Consider the following 17778-nt stretch of genomic DNA (forward strand, 5'->3'; position numbering starts at 1 on the left):
TTTAGCCTGTCTGCATACAGTATGCCTTTTAAACCCGGGGTAATTCTGGTCGCTCTTCTTTGCACTCTTTCTAGAGCAGCAATATCCTTTTTGTAACGAGGTGACCAGAACTGAACACAATATTCTAGATGAGGTCTTACTAATGCATTGTAAAGTTTTAACATTACTTCCCTTGATTTAAATTCAACACTTCTCACAATATATCCAAACATCTTGTTGGCCTTTTTTATAGCTTCCCCACATTGTCTAGATGAAGACATTTCTGAGTCAACATAAACCCCTAGGTCTTTTTCATAGATTCCTTCTTCAATTTCAGTATCTCCCATATGATATTTATAATGTACATTTTTATTGCCTGCGTGCAGTACCTTAAATGTCATTTGCCATGTGTCTGCCCAGTTCTGAATGCTGTCTAGATCATTTTGAATGACCTTTGCTGCTGCAACAGTGTTAGCCACTCCTCCTATTTTTGTGTCGTCTGCAAATTTAACAAATTTGCTTACTATACCGGAATCTAAATCATTAATGTAGATTAGGAATAGCAGAGGACCTAATACTGATCCCTGTGGTACACCACTGGTTACCTCGCTCTGTTTTTTACGTTAACCACGTGCATGCATTTCCTTGAATCCCTACCGAGTTCAGTTTGAGAATTAATCTTATGCGGGACTTTGTCAAAAGCTTTCTGGAAATCTAAATAAACCATGTCATATGCTTTGCAATTATCCATTGTCGATGTTGTATCCTCAAAAAAATCAAGCAGGTTAGTTAGACACGATCTCCCTTTCCTAAAACCATGCTGACTGTCTCCCAGGATACTGTTACCATATAGGTAATTTTCCATTTTGGATCTTATTATAGTTTCCATAAGTTTACATATAATGGAAGTCAGGCTTTTTGGTCTGTAGTTACCTGGTTCGGTTTTGTCTCCCTTTTTGTGGATCAGTATTACATTTGCAATTCTCCAGTCTGTCAGTACAACCCCTGTGTCAAGAGACTGTTGCATGGTCTTTGAATTAAAGCTGCAACATGCTCAATTGTATACAAAACAATATTGCCATTCCAATTTGTGTTTCTCTGAGTGACAAGCTCAATAAATTACACTGCAGACATACAAGCGTCTTTTTAACACAGTCATTCAAATTAAACAAGTAAAACCAGGAGCTTATGAATATCATCTGCAAGCTGTGTTGCGAAAAGTTCATTGTGAAGTAATAAAAAATAAAATGAAAAGGAGAATCTTTTTTCCACATGCCACTTGTTTTATATACACATAAATTATCATGGGACATAACATTTCATTCAAAGACATGTAGTCAAACTCTGCCAACTTGACCAACTCAGCGAGTCACACCTGGGTGGGATGGTATGCTGCTGTAAGACAATGGATCATTGAGAAACCTGACGGACTTTGAAGTCATCAGCTGGCGAGTGGGGGAAGGGGATTTGTAAACGTTTATGCTATATGTATTCTGTAAGTGATCAATGACCTTTTACCGACTTTCAAAAACCGAGGCATGCATTAGCCAGTGCACTTCTATATATTATTTTGCATTAGCCTGTATTTATCAAACCTAGACACACCTACTGTGGTTTCACTAAAACATAAGCTTGATTGGTTTGTGTATTTTTTCTCAATATAGCAAATGTTGTAGACACATTATTTTACATCATATGCATTGTGTAAATAGGTGAATTCCACTTAAACTTTAATTGGCAGTTAATATTAGCTTGTCAAGTCATGATGAAAGAGAATACAATGGACATTATACAAAGCTTCATAGTGAACGTCTACTAGCCATAATTCCATCAAAAATATCTCCTTCACCAATAGTTTGCTGCACTTCAGTGGTTCAAACAATACTGCCACCAAAACATGTTTAATAACAACTTTAAAACGCTGTTGTTTTGATTTGGACCCTGGTTTCATTGAGAATTAATTTAGTCAAGAAATGTCAGTTACAGATCTACCTGCATCTGACTTATTTAAAAAGACGGTTGCGTGTGTGTGTCTCGTTCCAGTCTGTTGAAAATGAAAGTAAAGACCCGACAGGTAAAATAATAGCTGAATTAGTTGATTTAATATAATAAAAAACAGTAAATTGTATTGCTATTCATTTTTATAATATACTTGTGGTATAAGAATACTGAATGATCATGGTATACGGTTTTTATTCACCTTAGGAGGATGTCCTTACATAAACCTTTACTGGGACATCCTCCTGCAGCGAATAAAAACGTATACCATGAACGATCATTCAGTATCGTCCATTTCCAATCTCTGTCACAGCAAAACTGCGCTGTTGCCAGAGAGCAGAGAATTAGTTACACTTTGACAAACCTGAATACGCGTCACTTACTCCAACCCACATATCTTCCAAACCCCACCATGTAATTTTTGAGAGTTAAGAATTTGGTTTTATTTTCAAAATACTGGACCTTTTTTTTTTTTTTTTTTTTTATGTCAGAATAACACAAAACAGGGATTCAGAAAGATTAAAGGGTATTAAGCTTATTTTAAAGCAGTTTGTATGGGTAGTATAATTAAGTCAATGTGGTTTTGTTGAAAATAGGTAAACCGCAACCAAAAAGTCTGGAAATTCAATGGCCGCTTGTCTTAAAAACAAACTGTTGTACAACAAAATTCGCTTAGAAAAATATACATTTTATTTTGTGCTGAATGTAATCTAGGTGGATTGTACAATCCAAATAATTATATTTTGTGAGATGTATATAATATTTAGATAAATTATTATTACGATTAACCTTTTAAGGATAGGGATTTTGTTAACACAATCATACTGAAGTGGGCTTCAGGGCCACTATACAATTGCAATACAGGCTTGAAACACATCTCATTGGATAGAGGAGGGACTGGCGTTCACTTCCTGCTAGTTTATTTTCCATGTGATGTCACTGAGCGGGGCATTTAGTGTCTAAAGGATGGAGAAAGTTTTGGCAGCGCAGAGAGAAAATATATCACAGCCTGCTTCAGAGAAACTTGTAAAAGGTAAAAAAATGACATGGAAAAACACTTTAAATCCGATGCATTTGACAGTTATATTAGAACGTTTATTCTGTATTGTGTGTTTTACAGTATATATATATATATATATATATATATATATATATATATATATATATATATATATATGTTAATTGTGGCTTGAGCCTTCTGATATGTAGTGTGCTCCTTCTGTCTCTCTCTTCTTTATAACCTTAAATTTTTGTAATCATGCTCCCATCGCTGTTTATTTTGCTGCATTTTTGTCATTACTATGCTGCGGTCATTACTTTTGTCATTACTATGCTGCAGCATTTTTGTCATTATTATGCTACGGTCCAATAGGATATTGCTCCCTGATCTTTCTCTATTTTTGACCATGGATAGGATTGTCATTAATTCCTGAAATTTGTGAGGGGCCAATCATCCTGTATAAAGAGCACAGTGCTTAGATTATCTTAAGAAAAAAAGTTGATATTGCAGTGTCTACTGTATGCACCCAGGACTGGTGACCATGTATGTATAATTTGGGGTGGATATTATTGTTTATTATTTGGGACTGCAATCCCGTTGTTATTTACCCCGTGCAGTACACACTGCTGTGTATTGCCGGGGGGTTATTGTTTGGTCGCCAGACCAAATTACAAATAAAAACCTTTCCAAACCGGATTACAATTATCTCTGTCTGCTTCATTCACGCACTGCATCACTCCTGCATCTGTATCCACTTTGTCACACCATGTCACAGATCCAGTTTGCTGAATACGGTGGAGCCATGGGAATGTGTGGTAAGTTCTTCAGCCATTGGCAGGGGATATTTATCTGGTACGATGACTTTGTTGACAGCATGAATGAATGGATTCAATGATGTCGGTGTCCAAAAGGCGCTGCAGTTCTGCAGAGACTTGGTCACGGAGAGAAAGAGGCACCGCCGTAAGGGCTGGATGACAGGTGGTGTAGCAGGGTCAACTGTTGGTTGGTGTACAAAGTCAATAATGTGAGCCAAGCCTTCAAACAATGTAGGTAACATATGGTGCCAAGTGGCTGTGACATGTAGGAAATCAGTACCACAGGAATCAGACAGATTGATGAAGTTAAAGCTGTGAAATAAGTCCAGTCCCATCAGGTTGGCACCAGCAACGATGATGTAAAATATTGATGGGTCACTAGTGTGGGCTTTGTACTGTACTGGAAGGCAGACAGTGCCCAGAACTGTAATTTGGGTGTGACCGTAACCTGAGAGGGAGGCTGATGTATATTGCAGGGGAATGTGTGAAAAACAATTGTTGTATGTTGCCTTATTTAGGAGCGAGTCTACTATGAAACAAAAGGGGAAGGGTACTGCCTTGTAAATGTACAGCGCAGGCATGCTTTTAATGAACACCAGCCTTTCAGGGACCTGTGGAAATGCAATATGTGTGCATTATTTTTTAGTGAATTTATAGTAAATATCACACATACACTTGTACTACGGTGGAAAAGGCCCAGAAAAAAAGCTTTGTCTAAACAAGGATAAAGAACAATACTGTACCTTAAAAAATGTCATGGTTGATCCGTCTCTGACAGCCCCATATTCAATTTTAGTTTGTTTGGCTAGATCGTCTGCAGAATCAATTGGTGAATCCATTCTCTCAACAGTCAAGAAGGCAGCCAGGTTAGCAGTGTAGGATGATATGATTATTAAAGTAAAAAACCACCAGATTCCACCAACTATTCTGGTGGAAAGTGCTTTGGGCATCAGTTCCGATCCTGTTACAACAACAGCAGCAACAACAACAACCGGTTAGAGAATTACTGTACTGTGACATTTTTAACAAAAGGACAGTGGTGAAAATGTACATTAAAACACACTAGTCTAAGCCATGTATGTTCACAGAGTAAAAATGAAATACATGTTTGACACATATTGTATGAAAGAATACAAAATGAATGCAGATGTAAATGACTAATCTTGGCTATAACACAATATTAGGTCTCAAATAATTGATATTAAAAAAGCGACCTAAAATTGGACTGCAGTTTATTTATTTATTTTTTATTATTTTTTGGGAGTACTTTTATTACTTTAGCCAAGTTATTAGATCACATTCAATCAAAACAATCTAAATATAAGTTAATAAAAACCTTCTTAGTCCAATAGGCAAGCATTTCAGCTTTCTGTCTTCATCAGTGTACTGCAGTATTGGGCAGATAGCCTTTTAAAACATTTGTCTTCTGGAGAAAAAGTTTCTCTTCCTGAATCAAATTCATTGTAGAAATCCTTAAACACTATCTTCCGGATCAATAGATTTCATATGAGACAAATCATCTTCTCTCAATAGGAAATCTTTTGAGCTGATTGGTGTTGTTTATAGGAGTTCTTGTTATCAACATGCTAGATTGAAAACAGAGTCCTGCAGTACAGTTTAAAAAATGTACCTTCACAACTAGATCATAAAAAGTTTGATCCAGTATCGCTATAAAAGTCAACCAAATGTAAGTTTTGGATGAGACCAATCCTACAAAATGTGCTGCTGTTAATATAATATGAGAATAATGGCTTTGGTGTGTTAAGAGAGTGTATCTCGATTCTTTTAATATAACAGTATATTTTTTCAATGATATAATAGTACATCAAACTTTTTAAAGTTAATCTTTAGTCTCCTTGTGAAGTTTTACAGAATGGTATTGTTATGATGGTTAGGTATGATTTTGATATATATATTGGAGATAGATCAAGTACAGGATATTAAATACAACTATATTAATAACCCCTACATTTTATTTTAATGTTCATTTTCACATCTGTTATTCTTATAATTATTTACAAATCAGAAAATGTAAGCTGTGGCTGTATTGAATGAGCATTAGTATTGTCTAATAGGGATGTGCTGAGGATCGATTACTAACTGGAGACGTCATACTAGTATGGGTACTCAGATCATACTTGAAGTGGGCTGGACTAAAACCAAAAGTGATGAGATATTGTTTTAGCGGCTATTGTACAAGGTTTTTGTTCATGAAGACCTAATGTGCATTTTATTTTCATCTTTATTGTGGTCTATCTATTAAGTATTAGTCCATCCTCCTCCTTGTATGAATTCAGTCAACAATCCCCAGTTGTGATCTAAAGTTGATTTAACACATTTGTGACAAATAAATTGTGGTCCATTAAAGGCTTTATACTTCTGAAAAACTCCCATAATCGTAATATCTACCGGTATTACCCAAGTACTCGGCACACCCCTAATGTTAAATGGCTCTGGATTTAAATAATCATCTTTAATATTTGGTTTAACAGTTACAGCAGAATTTCTTGATTTAAAAAGCTCACAACATAAAAATGATAAAATATGGTATGTATGTATTCCTGTAATAGTAATACTGAAATGAAGCACGAAATGAGAGCTCCTACTGTTTTTGCTTCTTCATAAAACTTGCTGATCTTAATTTTGTCACACTTTAGATAAAGTGTGAAGAATGGTACATACTGAAAAAGACTAAATCAGAGTCAATAGTGATGCAAACGATGTTATAAACCCTAAATATACCATTCAGTACAACAATGTATAACTAGCAAAACTCTGGGTCAGAGACAGTACTTGCTGACGTCTCATTAGTGCCTTATGGCAGACATGACAGCCAAGCCTGATCCAGACTTTGCTCACGCTGTAGAAAAGAGAAAGCCTGATCATCACAATTAATTTTAAACAAAAAAGGCTCCAAATTCTACACAACACCACCACAAGATTTTCTAACACAAAAGATAGAACACACAGCTACAGTCGAATGGGTTAGCATTAATTAGCTAATCCTTTCCTAAATTAGTTTCTAAAGAGATAAGTGCACTTATGTTCAAAAATACCATGACTTTGTACAAATAAACATTTGTCTGCTAACAAATGTGTATTGTGCTGTGCAAAGACAAGCAGAATCTGGTTGGGGCTGACTGTCATGTACCCAAGGTAGTGGTAACTAGCAGACACTGCATCCCGCAGCTTGCTGTGGATGGCGGTAAACTCCAGTCGGCAGGACATTTACCAGGAGCTATGGTCACAATCAGCTCTCAGAGCATTCACACATGAGTCAGCCACACAAACACACACCTGGCTGATACTGTAAAACCTGATACAGCTGAATAGACTGACTACGACTGGATTTTAGTGGGTGCTTGTTATAATGCGAACTACAGCACACATTATAACAATGCAATTAAGTGATAACTTGCAACAGTGGTGATTTCCTTTGCATATGCACATACAAGTACGTTTAATAACTTAATTCTTTGACAGAAATCAGTGAACTCTTGCAGGAGTGGAGATGGCAATATTGGCTACAACTGTTCTTAGAGTCTCTACACATTTTGGAAGACAATAATTGCTGAGGATGACAAGTCATTGGAAACACATGGTATATCAAGTCATGCTTTTTCACCTCTAAAATGCCAACCTGGCTACAAAAAAAAAAAAAAAACATAGCTGCAGTTCACATACTGTACTTGTGTTCCTGTGGATGTAATAACCATTGTTACACTGTTCCATGTAACTGACGATTAGGAGCTTTCAGTTACATGTACATTTTGTGTTGACAGCACGCAACTAATGGTCTAAAGGAAAGAAGCTTCATATATTTGTGTATTCACCTTATCAACCCTTCTAAATCAAAATGTGATTTAAGTGATAAATGGAATAAAACATTAAATGGCAATATTCTAATTGTGCAAATACATGTATTAATTAATTCAAATTTCTGTCTCAAAACACACTGGTCGAATTACCACATGCTGATACAGTTAATTTACAAAGGAAGCACTGGTCAGGTTTTACAGTAGACAGTATATTTAGTGAAGATGGAGTTTACCAGCACAGAAGATCTCAGCAGACTGTGGGATGTGTGCAATATTGACATGTGACCTGTGTACCTTGCTGCATGAGAGCTCCAACTCCAAACCAGAAACTATTTAGTAAAGTAAAATTGTTTTCCACCACGTCCGAGTCAGGGTTGCATGGGTGGGGGTTATACCACTCATAAGGTGTAAACCTGTGATAATTAACAAAAACAAAACTGTAAACATCATGTTAAAGCACAGTGAAATTATGCAGGAGTACAAAGCAACAAAATAGGTCTATAGGTATACTGAATATGCTTTTCAAATCTTTTATTGAGTCCTTAGCTATGGTAAAATCAGGGTTTATTTTTAGACAGCTGACTAACAGATACATAACAGATACTTGGCCACATAAATCAGTTTTTCAGTTAATGTTCCAACCAAACCAGAAACTACATTTACTTATGTCAGGCACAATAATTTAATAGGCAAGTTTAACCATTTAATTATATCTACATTTTAAATTTGCAATACCATTTCAAGTTCCATTAATGGTAGATATTAATGTAATGCTTTTTATAGTATAAATGTTCCAGGTCTCATAAGTGACTGAAATTAACCCAATGTAGTAGCGGAGACAGACCCTATAACTAAATCCTCCATTCCTGATATGTTTAAAGCTTTGTGGCTCTACTGTAGCTATATTAGGTTAGACATAATTTGTAGAACACAGAAGGGCAATGCTTCCCTGTGAACACCTAAGTTAGTAAACAGTTGCCACTTTTTACATTTATAACTTTTGAATTCCCAGGCACTGATATTAATTACAGTCAGATGAAACTTTATGGTGTCGTTTCAGGGATGGTGTGTGGGGACGTCAGGCCAGCACCAGGAACAAAAACAAAGACAAGTATTGCAGTGCAAAAAATACGTGGCGTGCACCATTTATTTCAATAACAAAAATCAATAAAAGGTTTAAAACACAAAACACAAAACACAATGCTCACAGAGCAAAATAAATATTTAAACAAAACAAATGTCGCACACAAATAATAACTATCTATAATAACTATTTTGTTTTCATTTGAAAACTTTGTGATTTAAGCAGCCACAATAGATATGTATACAATATTTCTGGAATAACCATTTTGTACGAATTGAGTGATGAACATCTAAATATAATATAGTAATGTACACACAATATTTTTAATAGTATAGAGTTTCTGGACTACGTTCCACACACCACAATACATATATAGTCTTTAAAGTATTTTTGTATCTAGAGTAGCATACATGACCACATACCAGTCACTGAGATTTTTAACAAATGTTCAATTTCTGCCACCCAGTTGTATTTAGCTACAGTTATTGCTATATGAAATTTTATATATATATATATATATATATATATATATATATATATATATATATATATATATATATATATGTATGTCTCTGTAAGTCGCCTTGGATAAAGGCGTCTGCTAAATAAATAATATATATATAATTAAGCCAAAAGCTAATAATCAGTTAAACATATCTTTATTACTTCTCTTTATTCATGTTCTCTCTTTAAAATCATACTTTTTTTAACGTTTCCTTCTAAATAAATGTTTCAAGGGCCTAATTTCCTGATCACCAGCAGCAGGGCAAGTGGTGCTCTGGGCCACGTTCCCTCCCTCGTGAGCTGGCTGAACTGTGTAATGATTATGACAGCTATTGTCAGCGGCAGCTTGATTAGCCACAGTTTATAGGTAACAAGCTCAGGTGTGTCTTACTAAACTCATAATAAAACCAGGAATGGATCAAACAGCTATGCAATGGGAGTCTTATTTTCATCCCTGCAATCCACCAAAAGTCATCTGTTTGAAAAATATTAATAGTATAATTATATATTTAGTATTAATAGTATATATATATATATATATATATATATATATATATATATATATATATATATATATATATATATATATATATAGGATATTTCAATAGTAAAGAATTATAACTCACTCATATTCCGATTGCAAAACTTAAAATGCCTGGCAATGCAATAGTCATAGGCCACTGTAGTTTACTTATGTTTATAGTACAATGGAAACTAGTCAAAAAGTGTAACAGCAAGCATACTCTTTCCCACAGCACTTTAACAGTGCCTTACCTTGCTATGACAAACAGCACACAGCTGACACCAAGGCAGGCCAGTAGAACATACATCCAGATATCAGGAGAGAGGGGATTTAAGAAGGAGAATACACCAGGGTTTGTGCCATTTGGTTTGCGATACAAAATACTGATCCCCAGGGTCAAGAAAGGCTTGGAAAAGTCAATCATCTTCTCCCTCACATAGGTTATGGTTAAAGGAGCCACAGCCAGGTCAGCTTTCTGTTAATTTAAGAGAATATATTACTTATAAAACCAAAATACATCTTTACCTCTGAACTGCAAATATTTCAAATCAGAAAATGTTATACTTATGTAATGAATGGCGATGCATTAGATTCAATGTTAAAATATCCTTATATCCTCATAGTCTGTTTTTATTGCTATTATTCCCTCTTATTTAAAGACTTTCCTACAATACAAAAACAACCTTTGGTATGAGACTACAGTTGAATAGCTCCCCTTTGAAATCAGAATCCATATTTACCTGTCCATAACATGCAGAATGGAGGACAACAACAACAACAAAAACATATTAGTGAAAGTAATGATTTCCATTACACGAGAGTAGATGTTAAAACGTCATGCTGATTTGAACTCGGCTCTCGCCAAGATAAGCACCAACAAAGACGTAGCTTTACAGTAAACTAATGTGATCCATCTGTGTCTCCATCCATTTGCGTTTCCTTCCATATGATGATGTAGATATCCTTCTGTCAGGTGTTGATGGCTGAGGTGTAATGCTGGCTCCAGGGATCAGCTTATTTTGCCTCCCTAGCACATCAGCACACACAACGGCTGCGATGCTGGCTCCGGGGATCAACCACAGTGCTGTCTCCCCAGCGCATCAGCATGACAACCATCTGGATTGATCTAAGTAGGGTACATCTCTGGGGTCTTCAAGTGGGCACCTTGCATCCTCGGTGTTTCGTCGACTAGCCCACGACACCTCAAGAGGGCTCGACGGTGATTCTGGCGTCGCAGCATCATCCCCCTCCTGCCCCCACTCAACTCAGCCCAGCTTACTTACCCGTAAATCAGCGTTTTTCTTTCTTTCTATTGCGTTTCCCAACCAGAGTTCCACAACCAGAATCTACAAATGTTGGGGTTGGGGTTAGGGTCGGTGTTAGGGTTAGGGTTAGGGTTGGGGTTAGGGTTAGGGTTAGGGTGGTGGTTGGCAGGAGGAGTCTGGTTGGAGTCGGAGGTTGGTTCAGAGGGTCCAGTAGGTGTGTTGAGCTGGGCAGCATATGTAAGAGCTTTGACGTTCAGCCAGTCTTCATTTGTTTCTGTTGGTTGGTCTAAGGTGCTCCTCTGTCTGGTGTTGTTGTTTGGTTGCGATTGGTTGGTTGAGATCCTGGTTATGTCCTCTGAAATGTAGGTGGCCACATTGCTGGTGTGTGGTTTGTTGGGCCTCTTGGGTAGAGGTCTCTGGGGCAGAGGTTCATTGTCTGCCAGCACTGCGAAGGAGTTGTTGCTAAGGCTCGGCTGGGGTTGCTGGGTTGCTTGCAGTGGCTCCAGATTTTCTTGTGCTATTAGAAAAGCTGTCTGGAAGGTTGTCTGCTTGATCTTCTTCCTAAAATTCCTGTAGGCCCAAGTTTTCGCCTTCTGAAATGGTTCCTGCCAGTTCCTGGTTGGTAATCTACAAATGGTAGTTGCTTCTCCTCTCTGCTGCTTCACTGTGCGACGCAACTCTTGGTCACTGAATCCGATGTCTCTGAGAAACCGGGTTGTAGAGTGTGCCACAAATCCTCAACAACCCACCTCCACTGGGAAAACCCGGATTCTCCATCCTTGCTGTTCTGCTTCAGTGGCTAGTTGAGCATACCGCAGTTTCTTCCTCTCATACGCCTCAGCTACAGCATCCTCCCATGGCACTGTTAACTCTACCAGGTGAACAAGGCGTGCTGATCCAGACCACAAGACAATATCTGGTCGAAAGTCTATTACATTGCACACAAGGGAAATAGCTTCATTTTTATTTAGAAATAACTAGGGGTGTACCAATACTTATATTCCCTTTAAGAAAGTTTAAGTTGTTAGGAATTAATTTAATTCAATAAAACATGTTAATTACTTTACACAAAACCAAATATTTCCTGGATTGCTCTTGTTTACACAATCATTGAGTACCACTCAATAACAATTTGGCAGTGTGATTTATTATAAACCCTGTTGTGACTAAGCTGAAATAAAAACTAAAGCCACTTATAGTTTGTGACTATTTGTCTTACTATTTTCCTTTATCCTTTTGATATGAAAGCAATGACACAAATGTTTTCATAGAAATGCGTCTAATGTAATCTTTGATTAAAGTCTAAGGAGAGGTCACATGTATATGACGAATCAGTTGCATTTGCTAGTTTTTAAACATTTTCATTGTCAGTTTATGACATCAGTATGGCAGTAAATGTGTCCATGCCCCAGGTGAAAAGAACATTTTCTTTCAAATCGTCTTTTAAATAACAGAAGATAATTGCCATTAATTGGTACTCAATTGTAAACATTAGGGAAAGGCAGATTTCAATGTTCCCTTCATTCATTTGTTTAAATTCTTAATTGCTTAAATTCTTTCAAGGCTTATGATTTATGCCTGTTTTTGAGGTACTGCAGTGACTGTTTGGCCTGTCCTATTCTAGTATACGATAACCACGGCTACTGCTGTTTAGAGAGATTACTGGCAAGTTATTTGAATAACGAAAGGGTTTCTCTGAGTTACTTAGCCGAACATGTACAATGTCCATTTAAACTTCATGGGCAATACACTATTTCTTCAGAACCCCCCCCCCCCCCCCAATAGTAGATGTATGATTTTAGCAGTACACTGTTGGACAGAGAAATACAGTGGGATGCCCCACCAGTATATATCATCATTATAAAACACATATATACAATGAGTAGGGAGCTTACTTACATGATCTATAAGTTCTCTGACCATTCCATTCCATTCACCCTTGTCATTCTGGGCTCCATATTTACCATCTGATACAAGTTTCACCTCATAAGTAAAACCAAGAATGTTTGACAGTTCCTTCAGCAAATCCAGACAGTATCCCTCAAATCGGTCATTTCCATACAATGGTTTGTCTGATTTCTTATACATTACATATGGGTCTTCCTGTAAATACATTATAATAGATTATATGAACAACAAGTTAACAATCAAAAAAGCACATTTTATTAATACTTCTTATAGTTAATATTACATTTTCTGCCACACTTACCAGAATAGTAGTTACAATAAGTGTTCTATTTGCCATTGAGTCTGTAATATTAGTTGTTTTCTCTTTGTTGCTATCAGTCAGGTTAAGGCCACCATTTGAATTCCAAATTCCAATCTAAAAGAAAATACAATTTTATATTAAAAAAGGAATTTAAAACTAATATAAATAGCAAAAAAATGTACAAATAATACAAATAGCAAACAACAACTGTCAGTGGTCTTTTATGGTAGTACATGTAAGAGGAACACTGAGGGATAAGATGCCTCACTAACATAGGACTGACACTGATGAAAACACAAACACACAACAGGGTTTGGCGACCGATTTTGTTGTGCTACAAACCTTTTTCCATACTTTATTTAGACGGTAAGTGGGATTACCAGCAAGCTTGTGAAACACAAATAAAATACATGTAAATAGAACAAAAGGATGAAAAGAAGCACGTGTATGAAGCACACGTTTTAAATCTTATTGTGTAACGCTGTCACTTTCTACTATTATAGTAAATTCCTGAAGTACATCACCATAACAAACCTTTTATTCATGTATTAAGTTGCAGGCAGAATACCACCCCCCAAAATCCCTTTGCAAATGACATCGAGCACATCCTGCTGAACACAAAATAAAATAAAGCATTGAATTAGTGCTCACCTTTTCCATCCCTTCCTCATTAAGACTGATTATATCCAAATCAAAATCTTTCCTCAGACCATCCGATTTATTAATTGTGATATGTCCTGTCAATCCATGCCACTGTGCCTGAGAGAAAAAAAATAAAAAAATGTATCTAAGACAGTAGTAAGAAAATAACCATGCTATGACAGAACAATAATATAAATCTTAAATGCAACAGCTGACAATCAGAATGATGCATTTTCCTACAGATCATATGCTGTACATGTACAATTAATGTAGGGGCTTGAAAGTGCTTGAAGTTGTTCCCTTTTAGTTTTCAAATTGTAATTTTTTTTTTTTCAACTTTCAGAAAGAATTATGCAAATTACTGGAAGCAAAAAGCTGAGAAATCTGCCCATTGAATCTTCTCCTCATCTACTATTTTGTAATAGTAATCGGGAAAAAAAACATATTTGGGAGGGAGCTACACCAAAGTAGTGCCCTTTTTCCACTATTTGCCTATTCTCACGTACATCTCTCTTATTAGGTGTTTTTCAATAACCACATCAAACTTTGTGCAGAGGAGTATGGGATACAAAGAAAGCCCCGGTGCTATTTTATTAATATATTTATATTAGAGTTGTTTTGGTTTATGTTTATTTTCTCTCTATTGTATGTAAAGTCTGTTTCACATTATTCCTCACTTGTGGGTGCTTGTGACGGGGTACACCCCGCTCCTGTGTTTATATGTATTATTTTGTATTTGTGTTAAGTGTTGTTATTATTTAAAATGTATGTATGGGGGGCTCCCGAGTGGCGCATCCAGTAAAGGCACTCCTCGCAGGATGTGCCCTATAGCCTGGAGATCGCTGGTTCGAATCCAGGCTATGTCACAGCTGACCGTGACCGAGAGTTCCAGGGGGCGGCGCACAATTGGCTGAGCGCTGCCCGGGTAGGGAGGGCTTAGGTCGGCAGGGGAATCCACGGCTCACCGCGCATCAGCGACCCCTGTGGCCGATAGGGCGCCTGTGGCTCTGCAGCGGAGCCGCCAGATCTGTGTTGTCCTCCGGCACTATAGGTCTGGTAGCATTGCTGTGGATCTGCAGTGCGAAAAATGACGGCTTGGAAGGAGCACGTTTCGGAGGACGCGTGTTTCAGCCTCCGTTTCCTGAGTCGGCGGGGGGGTTGCGAGTGGTGAGCCGGGGATACAGATAATAATTGGGCATGCTAAATTGGGGTGAAAACCGGGGTAAAAATAATTGGCGACGACTAAATTTAAAAAAAATAAATAAATAAAAAAAATAAATAAATAAAAAAATAAAATGTATGTATGTATGGGCACTGTTGTTTTAGGTCGGCAGAGAAGGGTTAATTACCTTCCTTGACAAATCACTTTACTTGCAGAATGTGCCTGGGCTCGATTGAATTATTACAAGCAAAGCGAGCCCCGGCACAGCTGTATAAAAGAGCGGATCAACTGCTCGCCAGGGGCTGGGTGTTCAGAGGAGGAACGCAAGTGAGAGATCTATAAAAAGTAAGAATACAAACAATTGCTACTCGTGCTGTCTATAAACCAGCATGTTACTTGTTTAAATTTACTGTCTGTTTATTTTGGCCAACATGCCATTTTTGTTTTGTGAAAGTGTTTTTTTTTTTTTTGTTTAATTATTTTATTTAATAAATCCACGCCCAAGCACTTCATCCACAGTCTTGTTGTCATTCTCTTCCTGGTCTGACGTCATCACAAGCCATCCAGGTCACAGTGCTCCAAAGCCAATTTTAGCTTTGCAACTGATGTCACAAACAATAGACAGCTGAGTGGAGTTTCTCCTGGGCAAAACATTTCATCTCGCTGGCTAGTATTCATTTGTTATTCTTATCAATAGTCATTTTGATGACGCCAGCATCAGCAAAGCAGTTGCAATGGATTTCTTATAATGCTATCTAATACAGTGCTCACCCTTTATAATGCTGTAGTGGGGAGCCATAGTTACAAGACCATGCTATTTGTGTTCCGCCTTATAACGAATCTAAAAGGGCTACTGTAATGGCATTATGGAGCAAATGGGAGCCACGACCCTACCGTGTTATAACCGATTCCGCACTATAACGAGGCGCGTTATAACAGGTTAACAGGTTAGCACTGTATTTATATGTGACACGTTCAAATGCACAACGTTATGTTTTATGAACCCAAAATAAATCCTGTTTTCCTATTGACTTCTATTTTTGCTTGAATAAATGTTTGAGATTCACAAAAATACATTACTTGCCTCTTTAAATAGGTTCATGAATCTTGGTCCGAAGCGCCAAGGTTTGTGTCTATGACACTGTAAAGAGCTGACTGTCATTTGGGAGGAACGCTGTGAAGCCACAGCTACCATGTACACAGCGTCATACATTAGGGCAGCTTCTGTCTGAAAAGCAAAGTGAACAAAAAACAAATTCAAATGAAACCCATAGCTCTTAACTACTCAAAGTTTGTATATGGGTAACTATGAAAAAAAGGTTAGCAAGAATTTTCCAGGTTTTGGGTGACTTTCAATCACCACACAATTATTGGTTCAAACAGGACAAACAACTAAAGTTCAACGATTTAAATCAGCAGTACGTTTTTAGATTCCATTGTATAATACTTCATCATAAAACAATCATACACTATTTGAACACAGCCATTGGTACCCACTGTGGTTCACTGGCTTGGCAGAGGGGAGAGGCCAAGGTCTCATACCATCAAATTATAATAGATCTAGCACTCTGATCTTCACTTATTTGGACTCAGAGATTAGTATTTCCTGTGTCAAGTAAATTCTTGAAATTGTAAATAGGTGCCTTTTTTCCCTATGATATTTTGCCAATTCTTACTGTCATAATCCCGTCTAATAAGCCAGTTTCAGGTTTGGGAGGTGCCTGGAGACGTTCCATCGACCATTTCTCTACAACTGAAGCCACATGCGCATTGTCGATGTTGAGGAGTCGAAATCCAGTAATGTTTACTCCACTGTATCGGTAGGGCTCAAGATCCAAAGCAAACAGGTCCTGTATAATAAAAACACAGTATAAATATACATGGTCTAAATGCCTGTTTGCAATACAATCTTACTGTAGAACAAAAAACTAATGACGCAAAATTGTAAACTATTGTGAAAGCTATTTGACTTGTTTCTTGACAGTGGCTTTTTAAAAGCTAAATTCCTTGTGCTCCACTTACTTTCTAAAGAACTCATTTGAAAGGGGTTATGCAACAGTGCATGTCATTTCAGTTGTTTTTTTTTTCACATTGACCACAATGCTATAGAAACTGTCTCATCTGTACAATAATAGAGTCAACATAAATTCATTACAAAAAGGTGTTAAATTTTATAGTTTAAGCTTAGCCACAAAATCCAGGAAATGCCATAAAATATGACAATTAAATTAACTTCAATGGTGTAGCCTAAAGTCACAAAAATCAAGAAATGCCATACCACCCATTATTCAGCTGCATCCAGGTTAGGCTTTGTCACGGGTGACCTCGAACCAGTTATTATGTGTAGTAAGAAATTGGATTCCTTTGCATGGAGAATTTCAGTGGCTAGAGTTCACGGCTCCTCGATTGATTCAGATTCAGTTGTATTAAGTCTGCCCACTAATAATGTAGAGCAAAATAGGTATTGTGGTGTTTGCAGAGCCGACCCGAGCTGAACCCAAGACAGAAGTGGAGTCCTGCTGGGAACGAGCTGAAACATTGGACATGGTCTAGATGATTTAAAAATGAAATGTATTAATGAAATGCATGTACTATACTCATTTGCAATGTTTAGTAGTTTTCAGTTTGTATTTGTAATATTTAATAGTTTTAGTTTATAACCATTGCTGTAGGAATGCTCCCTCTGTATGACCCTTTAACTGGAGCAGGGACTGCCTGACACTCTAACCCAGTCAGCTCTAAACCATCTCTTATCAAGATGGGCATGGCTCCAGAATAG

The 17778-nt window shown here is 37.1% G+C and overlaps 1 protein-coding gene across 2 annotated transcripts in view; it reads right to left on the minus strand.

Annotated features, from left to right (window-relative positions):
* LOC117405875 (glutamate receptor ionotropic, kainate 1) overlaps window positions 1–17778 on the minus strand; it is a 92925-nt gene that overhangs the window by 17117 nt on the left and 58030 nt on the right. The window contains exons 6-14 of one of the 2 annotated variants that reach the window (XM_059029696.1): window positions 16676–16849; window positions 16084–16227; window positions 13847–13954; window positions 13538–13582; window positions 13196–13309; window positions 12886–13089; window positions 9973–10196; window positions 7905–8023; window positions 4536–4753 (exon numbers count right to left, since the gene is read on the minus strand). In XM_059029696.1, coding sequence (XP_058885679.1) covers window positions 4536–4753; window positions 7905–8023; window positions 9973–10196; window positions 12886–13089; window positions 13196–13309; window positions 13538–13582; window positions 13847–13954; window positions 16084–16227; window positions 16676–16849 — 1350 coding nt within the window. The remainder of the gene's footprint in view (window positions 1–4535; window positions 4754–7904; window positions 8024–9972; window positions 10197–12885; window positions 13090–13195; window positions 13310–13537; window positions 13583–13846; window positions 13955–16083; window positions 16228–16675; window positions 16850–17778) is intronic. The other variant, XM_059029695.1, reaches the window with a different exon arrangement.

The sequence above is a fragment of the Acipenser ruthenus genome, chromosome 9 (genome assembly GCF_902713425.1).
Source record: "Acipenser ruthenus chromosome 9, fAciRut3.2 maternal haplotype, whole genome shotgun sequence".
In the NCBI taxonomy this organism is placed as follows: domain Eukaryota; kingdom Metazoa; phylum Chordata; class Actinopteri; order Acipenseriformes; family Acipenseridae; genus Acipenser; species Acipenser ruthenus.